Source organism: Pteropus vampyrus, unplaced genomic scaffold (assembly GCF_000151845.1).
Source record: "Pteropus vampyrus isolate Shadow unplaced genomic scaffold, Pvam_2.0 Scaffold99, whole genome shotgun sequence".
NCBI lineage: Eukaryota > Metazoa > Chordata > Mammalia > Chiroptera > Pteropodidae > Pteropus > Pteropus vampyrus.
Genome location: NW_011888880.1, coordinates 4,022,234 through 4,031,450, shown reverse-complemented (window position 1 = coordinate 4,031,450; position 9,217 = coordinate 4,022,234). Strand labels below are relative to the sequence as shown.

The following is a 9,217-nucleotide window of genomic DNA, read 5'->3' as shown; positions in this document are numbered from 1 at the left end:
TACAATAAAGACGCGCAGAGTCCCTACCAAATATGTGAGCGGAAAGATACCAGGAAAACGGGAGAGAGGATGCAAGGACTTCTGTGGAAAAGTTTTGAAACAATAATTCGAGGCGTTTGTCAAATGCGAGCATAAATGTAATTGCCTTGATCCCTTCACCCTTGGCAAAGAAGTACTGAATATAGCAATCTGCTGATTTGCTTCGCTGAGAAAATAGAATGGCAGGAGTCCTTATCCAAAGATCTCTCTCTCTTCCTCTCATCTTCACATGAACAGTTTGCCTCTTTCGTTGTTGTCAATGTTACATACGATATGGTAAAATTACTGGACTCAAGAAGGTATTTTCAAAGAAACTATGGACCTAACCTAGGGCTTCTCAAATCCTAGTGTGCATACAGATCAGATCTTGTTAAAGTGGAGTAGATCCCTGGTGGGGTGAGATTCTGCATCTCTGTCTTGCTCCAGGGGATGCTGCTGCTGCTGGTCTGCAGACCACATTGGAGTAGGAAGGTCTACACTACATCTAAACTCAAAACAAGGAAACACACTGTATAACAGGTTTGAATCCTCATTCCCCCACTTACCAGCTTGGGCCACTCCCTTAACCTACATAGGCCTCAATTTCTTCTCTCATTAAATTTAGATGATGATGATAATCATACCTTTATGAGATTTTTTTTTGATGACTTTATGGGATAATCCACATCGAATACTTAATAAAGTGATTAACAAAGTGCAGTAGCTATTACATGTTAGCTGTTAGCAGTTATTACTGATGCATTTAACGTGAAGTCTATCAGTAATAACGACTTAAAAAAGTGGTTTGAACATACAGGACTTTTAATAATTGAGATCAGGCATTGGCACATTGAAAAAGAATACTATAAGCAAATGAGGAGAAAAAAAAGGAACTCACCTTCTACTTTGCAGTCAAAGGCATCCCCGGCTTCCTCCCCAGGGCATTTGGAGTTAGACTTTTGTCGAAGGTCTTCTTCAGCGCTCTCAATGCTATTATAAACCCACTGAATGGAATCTTGCTGGAAATAAGAAAGGGAAAAAGACCTCAGAGGGCTCAGGGCTTCCTAAAATGCATATCCATTTCATAAACCTGCTTTGGAAGGAGAGTTGGCAATCTTATTTATTCTTCTACTTTGTTTAAAAAAATCATAAAACTTGAAAGAGAAAGAAAATTAACATTAGAAACTAACAGGAAGTCAATGGCAACCAGATTGTTCAACAAATTGACTTTTTAAAGCTTGAAGCTTTATCTCCCAAAGATTTGTTTTTAAATAAGATGCATTTCCTAAATGTCTTGCTGAAATGCCTCATGTATATCTTAAAACAAATTATACATTACATTTTAAATAAGTAAATGTTAGATGAACGGTCTTCCAAAGAATCGGTCATCTATAAATGTACAAACAACTTAAAATCTCTCCTAACAGTTACATGTATTTTGATACGCTTAATGCTTTTTTGAATTGAACAAATAAAAAAATTAGAACATCTTCAATCTCTTGGATTCCCAAGTAATGTAACTATCTTTTAATCCCCCATTTCATAAATTATCCTATATTTTAACTGAAATAGCAGTCCCAGGCTTATTTAGATAAATGAGAGATGAAATGGCTACTAAATAAATGTATTCTGGCTTGTATTACTTTAAGTTTATACTTTTCCTACGTAAGACAATAAACTGAATTGCATTACTGGAGTGTGATATAAACTATTTTATTCATCTTCCTCCTATATTATTAACTTCTCAGTTGTGTTTCATTATTACATTGCTGTGCATCACTGAAATGCTAGTTAACATCTGGGCAAACACATCACGGTGACCCATTGTGGCCTCCAGTGACCTGCAACCCCCAGTATCCACACCTTTGTGTAGCTCTTTCCCACACTGACCCTGGGCTTGGTCATGTGATCTGATATTACCAAGCATGACGTAAACAGAGCTGATAGTTTGTAGTATTCCCTCTTGAAACTCAGATGCCATGCAGAAAGGGAAAATCCTGCTGAAGACTGGAAGGGAGGCCCTGGGCAGGAGCTCTGGAGAGTGAGGCCACCAGCAAGGGGGTGTAGTGTCCAGTCGGTCCCAGCAGAATGCAGACCTGTCAGAGCCCTCACAAGAACCCACACCTGATCAACCCACAGAATCAAGAGAAATAATCAGTCACGGTTGTTAGAAGCCACGACGCTGGGGAACCATCTGCTTTGTGGCAATGGATACTTGATGGAGAATGTGATTCATTTAGTGAATCTTTCTGTTTATTTATTGTTTTTTTTCATCATTTTACTGATCAACACCTCTCCAAGAAGACAGGCAGGAAAAATGAAAAGGAATAAAACTCAAATCAACTTGGCTACTTATTAAAATTCTGATAGAAGGGGAAAGATTTGATCATTTCGGAAGTGTCCTTTTAAAAAATTCATTCAATAATACAGTTCAATAAATATTTATTAACCTACTTACTATCAACAAGAATAACCTATGCATCTATGCGTGAATTCCAATTAGCTATGCTAGTTTGACCTTATGAGTAAGTAAAATTGATGAGGTATTTTCTTGTAGGTTTGGTATTTTGCATGGTGTAAGTCCTGGCCTATGAGAAAACAGCCATTCATCTTTCGGATTTGGACACAAAGTCATACTCTCAAATTCAGAAAAGAGTATTTCACTGTGCATGCAGAAAAATACAAAATAATAATAATAATAATAATCTCCTTTAAAATTGTTTGCATTTCAAGTCCTTTTGCATTTAGTTGATTAAGTCGAGAAGTTTTTCTCTTATAGACCAATAGTCACTCTACATAAGATAATAAGCTTTGCTTATATATTAGAATTGTAATTTTCTTTTTCTATGGCACTTGAAATCTGGATCAGAGGACAATGCTTAAAATTTTTAAAAACAACAAGTACATTTTGGTATTTTCTTTTCAGAACTAAATTCAATTACCTAAATAAATATATCCAAGAATCAATCGCAGACCCTGTAAAACCCACAAGTTATTATTTTTTAAAAAATTCCAATAACACACATTGGAAGCATTTATAATTCATATATACAGACACAGGATGACCCTTGATGACCCTTATACATTCCAAAGCAACCACAAAGGTCAAGAAAACAATTTAAACCTTTGCATTTCAGTTTGATAAATAGCTGTTTGAAAACCCATAACATGGTGAAAATGAAAACACCCCAGAGACTTTTTAAACACATGATAATCCTGCAACAACAAAATATAATCATTTATACATAATCGATGGTAAGTAATTATGCAGATAAAGCAGCCATGATGAGATTTACAATGCTGTGCTTAAATTCTCTGGCAGAATCCTGTCTTGTCCCTAGGGTCTCTGTGCAAGTTTGCAATTAGACTCAGCTCAGCTGAAAGGCAGTTTACCTTCATTGGCCTCCTGTATTTCCGGCAGGCTGTGACATGCGCGATAACACTGGCGTGTGTCTCTTTGCTGACATTGATCCCATTCACCTTGATAATGCACTGCCCAGGGTGAAGCCCAGCTGCTGCCGCTACAGTGCCTTTAAATGCAAATGAGAACAGTGTCAAAAATCAATTTGAATAATAAGATTAGTTTCATCCCATATGTAATAGGGAAAGCAGTTTCAAAATGTAATAAAGACCTAGCTGGTATGTTTTAGATGAATTTGGGTATGATAGCAATGACTTCTCAAAATTTTCCTGCTTTTTAACTGGCCATTCAAACCGTGAGTAACAGGATATCTTCCCACCTCCCTAAGACTCATTTGAAGGGATATTGTAAAGGAACTTTTATAATGCCAATCAGTTATTTTCCTTCCAAATGGCTGCTCAATCCAATTTTTTAAATATGCATGTATAATGGCAAAATGAGAAAGCCAGAGACTTGTGGCTGATTTATTTTTCTTCAGTTTACAAAAATTTCTAAAAATTAAAATAGTATTCATTTTCATTTTATAAAAATGCCAACAATTAAAAGAAAGTCTTAAGGGAAAAAAAATAAGTCAATTAGTAACTATAAGAGGATTGGATTTGCTAAGAAAAATAAGAGTTCAGGATAGGTACAAAGGGTCAGAGAATTAGTGAAGAATAAAATTAATCAAATAGTATCAACTGTCCATCATTTATTTGTATAGATATAAACTTAAATATGGAAGTGGCATATCCTACGCAGTGACTTAAGATTTTCAGAACCTTCCAACTATTATTATTTGATATTCTGAGCAAGTGAACATTTACAAAGCATCATTAATAAATACGATGAATATAATTAATATAAATGACTTTAACACTTATGTTAGAAAAGCCTTTCTTTACAAGCAATTTCTCCCATGAAGGAATGATTAAACGTCTTGAAGAACATATCAAGAAGACAATATATACTTTCTTCTCGCTAAAATTCATTCCCAGAAATATTAAGTGGCTTTTCTGGATTGAACGGTCTTCATTCAGAGAGAAACATTTCCAACAGAAAGAACAGCCTGAAAAAAACCCACTGAGTCAAGAAACAATCTGGACATTTGGGAACATACAAGCAATTGTTTTGAGCTTAGAATGGGAGTGGATGACGAGATCCTGGAGAACAGAGCACAGCAGTCCAGTTGTGAAGTTCTTGGGTGCTGTGTGCAAAGTCCTAGGAGTCTGAATCTTACTATTAAATATGGAAGAGGAAAAACACTTAAGACTTTTAAGCAGAGAAGTACCACAATCCCCCCAAATTGAGGATGGATCATTGTAGTTTAAGTCAAAAATCAAAATCACAGCATTTACTGCAATTTTTCAAACTAGAACTAAGATAGCATTAGTTACAAAGGGGAGAATAAGATCAAGTATTTGGTGTTTGGTGATGGAGTTTATGTCGAGGCCACAGTACTCAGGGTCACCCCTATGCCCGTGGACTCAGTGGCTGAGCAGATGGAGTCATTTTGAATAAAGAGAGAATACAGAAGGTAAAGCAGCTTCAGAAAACAGAGGAAAAGTTCAGTTGGATAATATTGAGTTTTAAGGTGCCGAAGAAGTATTTGTGTTTGATAAACAATTCATGCTTGTATATGTGTTTGATAAACAATTTGATCTAGGCTATAGAACTGGGGAAAGAGATGTGGGCTGGAGACAGAGATGTAGGAATTCCCAGCAAAGAGGGTCAGTGGGATTGCTTCTGAAGAGCAAGAAGGCAGAGAAGGGAAGAGGGTGCCAACAGTTAAGACATCAATAAGGAAAAGAGCTGGCAGAGGAGGAAAAGGAGAAAAATCTGAAAAGTGACTTCTCAGAAATCAAGAGATGGATGGTTTAAACAAACAGGAGTGGTCGGTTTAAACAAATGCCAGAGAAAGCTCAGTTAACACTCGGATTATCAATATCCGTGATATTCTAGTTAAGTCCATAATAACTGTTATAAGACAGGCTTTGGAGACATGGGTGGGAGGTGGGAGGAGCTGTCTACAGCACTGGGCTAAAATTCAAACAGGAAGTGAGCAAAGGCAGGCCAAAACGCAGGCAGCATTTCAGCAAGTTTGGCCATAACGAAAATAAGTTATAAGAGCATCATTCTGCAGCTGAACTTCTCGTCCAGCTTTGCCATCCATACACATCAGCTGGAGGCCTCATTAAAATACAGACTCTGACTCAGTAGGTCCTGAGAGACTGAGACTAGAAATGCTGAGACCGCATTTCTAACCAGCTCCCAGGTGTTGCCGATGCTGTAGGTCTGTGGACCACTCTTTGAGTAGCAAGGATCTAGCGGGGAAAACAAGGAAGAAGGAGGTTTTGTGTTTCTGTTCTAGTTTCAGATGCTTTTGGTTCTTTGTTGATTTTAACGGGAAAGAATCGAGCATGTTTACAACCTATACTCTCATAATCCAATAAAGAGAAAAGGCTGAAAATTCTGACGGGGGATACCTGACGGTGCAATAGTCCAGAGGAAGTATCTGAAGGCATGGGATCCAGAACATTTGTAAAGAGATTAACCTCGACCTCCAGAAAGGATAAAGGCCTCTGCCTCTAGGATGAGAGACGAGTTGGTGATGGCGACCTACCAGGAAGGTATGTGCAGAAAAGGGTATGGGACCCCGGGACCTTTGAACCTGGTAGCCTGAATGTGTCTGTGAGGTGAAGAAGGAAGTTCATCTTAGGAGATAGGAGGCAATTATTAGAAGAAAAAGAGGGAGCTGCACAGAGACGCATAAAAGATTGCTGAGTAGAAATGCGGGCCCAGTAAGAGACGGCACAGTGAATTAGGAAGACGCTAATTCCATATTCATGCTAGTTTTTTTTTTTTTTTTCTAGTTACTCAGGAGAAAGAGTGAGGAAGGTGATTAGGCTGATCTGGCCTGGAAGAGCCTGGATGCACCTGAGGGATAAAGACGAGAGGATCTTGATGACTGGCAAGAGTGACCAAAGTAACCCACCATGGGGATAAGGCTGGCCAAGGGAGGAAGTGGCGTCTCGAGGGATATAACTGACCAGGAGAAAACAATCTGAGAATTTCAAAGTGATAAGAAACCAAAACAAGAGATTGTAGTTAGAACTTGGCATAGCGGCATTTTAGATTCCAAAGGTGAAATTCCAGTTATTGGTACACACCAGTGTGTGGCCAGGGAAGGGCTGAAGAACAAAAATGGAAAAGAAGTTTCTACTTTTTTTTTTTTTATGGTAAAATTACAATGCAAAAAGAAACCACAGAATGATATCTTTACATTTAACATCCATCTGAAAGGAAAAGCACATGAGTGTTTCAGACTTTTGCTTTTCAGAAGCGAAAAGCGCAGTGACCAGACTTGGGCCAACACTATCATCACTAAGTTCCAAAGACAGAACCCTGCTCCTTAAAAGACATTTTCAATGATATTGTAGGAAAGACGTACAACTTGATTCACTCGGGTTTTCAGTTATTTCATGGTACTAATAATGTGACTTACACCTTTCTGGTTTCGTAAAAATAAAGATAGTTGATGTGTCAATATCCCATTTTGATATGAAATATATCCCATTTCAGTTTTATATTATCAATGAATTGTTGGAAAAGTTTTAAATGTCTATTAATCTATATGTTTAAAAATCTACATGAAAAGACAAGTTTTTGAAAAAGAAGATTCATTTTTATCATACACACATGAATGAAAGAAAATTTATAATCTAATAAAAGTCTAACGAGTATGTTCTTGATAAGTTTGATTCTGGCAGCAATGCCTTCTCGAGATTTTCCAGGCTAATGTTTGGGTGGTCATATTAAGGTGCTCTACATTTTACATTTCTCAGTAATGAAAAGCATGGATATCTCTCGATAAGATAAACACGTGGTCTCTTAAATGCTGATAGTTATACTTCTTGCTATAGCAGCAAGTTATTTACTGTGTTTGGCAGTGTGAGATCTAACAGTTATTCCCTTAAAACAATACTAGCATTAGTATAAAATTTTAAAATACATATGATAACAAGAGATATCAATTGCTGATTTGCCCATAAAACAAAATGAGAAAAAAACATAAACATAAGTTTTTCATCACTAAAATTATTTAATTTAAAACATATTTTATTTTTATAAAAATACATGATTTATAGGACTGCATGAAGTAACCGTATAGCAACAGGCTATAAAGCAACACAGATTATTCTTAAACCTTAAAACTCACATCTTGGAATTACTGAAAAAATATAATTATTTGCCACCAGAGAAAAATACAGAGAGATGACCTTGAAAATCATTATATCCTTTGGTTAAATTGAAGTACACAGAAAAGTAATTTGGGGAGGCATCATTCACTTATAAATTTTTAACAATGCTCAATACGCCTTATAATTTTTAAGAGTTTTAAAAAATTTTGTCTTGAGAACGTACTACCAATGACCTAATACAGCTAAGATATGACTGTGAAAATTCATAATTCGATTATGCACATTTTAAACATATTCTTGTTCAACAAAGAATATCGAAGCGCGCTGGGAAGCCGTTTGCCACGCAGGACGCGCTCCTCACCTCTGCCTACCGCGTGCACGACGGACGGGCCGTACCCTCGGATCTGGAACCCAAGTCCCTCAGCTGAGTCAGGGATTTTCACGGTCCTAAAATCAATCGGAAAATAATGGAAGAGGACGTTTTAAAAGCCGCAGTTGGTTAAAACAATAGGTTGCTCACACCTTTATTCATTCTTTCAATAAATTCGTATGGAGGGTGTAGCACGTGAAAGACACTGAACTTGAAACCCTCGAAGGAGACAGAGTGCTGGGCGCCCTCACAAACCATGTGGCAGGCACGCAAGGCGCCTTTACTTGAACACTTCACTGCAAAGTATGTCCTGAATAAGGAACTGGCTCTGGGCCCGGACAGACCTGGCTTTGAATCCTCATTTAGTCACTTGATAGCTGGATAACTTGGATGAACTTCTTAACTTCTCTGAGCCTGGGTTTCCAGAAAGACGATGATGCTAAAACTTACTTTGCAGGGTGTCAGTGGAGATTAGAAGAGATACCTGTGGTAAAATGCCCTGCGTTGTGCTTTGGAATATGTAGGTACTTAAGAAAATGGAAGCTTCCCTCCTTAGTTTAATGTTACAAAGGAGACATCAATGCACTATGAAATTTCTTTGTTAAAATTAATATAAAAGCAACACAGAGTTAATACATTTCTGCCTGCTGGGAACTTCATCAAAGAACAACAACAAAGAGCTAGTTATAAAAAAACAGATGTGTCAAACACGACATCAAAATAATTTAAGAATGTGATTAACTTTCGTATTTATTCAGTGGAATTTTAAAAAGAATAATACATCAAAAGGTAAATCGTAATAAGTTAAAAAAATATTTTCAGTGAATCCGCATGGGAACGAAGATGAAGGGATGGAGAACCTGAGTAAGCTGTCATGGCAAACCAGTGAGGGATGTCCAATTTGACACTAATAAATGAGTTACTCCAGAGAAGGAAGCCAGAAATCAGAAAGCAACAATGAAAGGCAGAGAACACAAGATAAAATGAAACATCACAACAATAAAAGTGAGTATAATAAACTGCAGTAGAGAGCAAAGACAAATGAATACAATACAATAAATTTTGATAGATAGTCCTTGATGCCCAAGAAACAAAGTGTTTTGCAAAAGCTGATGAATTAATCATGAAATAAATGTGACAGCACTTCAAGGGCAACTTTAGACAGAGTCTGAAGCTGGGTACAGTAGCTCTTATTTGCAGTTTATGAGATAGCCGTTGGAGCAGTTT

General features: G+C 37.1%; 1 protein-coding gene across 1 annotated transcript in view; it reads right to left on the bottom strand.

Annotated features, from left to right (window-relative positions):
* PREX2 (phosphatidylinositol-3,4,5-trisphosphate dependent Rac exchange factor 2) overlaps window positions 1–9,217 on the bottom strand; it is a 192,216-nt gene that overhangs the window by 114,833 nt on the left and 68,166 nt on the right. Inside the window, exons 19-20 of the mRNA XM_011364627.1 lie at window positions 3,412–3,548; window positions 917–1,037 (exon numbers count right to left, since the gene is read on the bottom strand). Coding sequence (XP_011362929.1) covers window positions 917–1,037; window positions 3,412–3,548 — 258 coding nt within the window. The remainder of the gene's footprint in view (window positions 1–916; window positions 1,038–3,411; window positions 3,549–9,217) is intronic.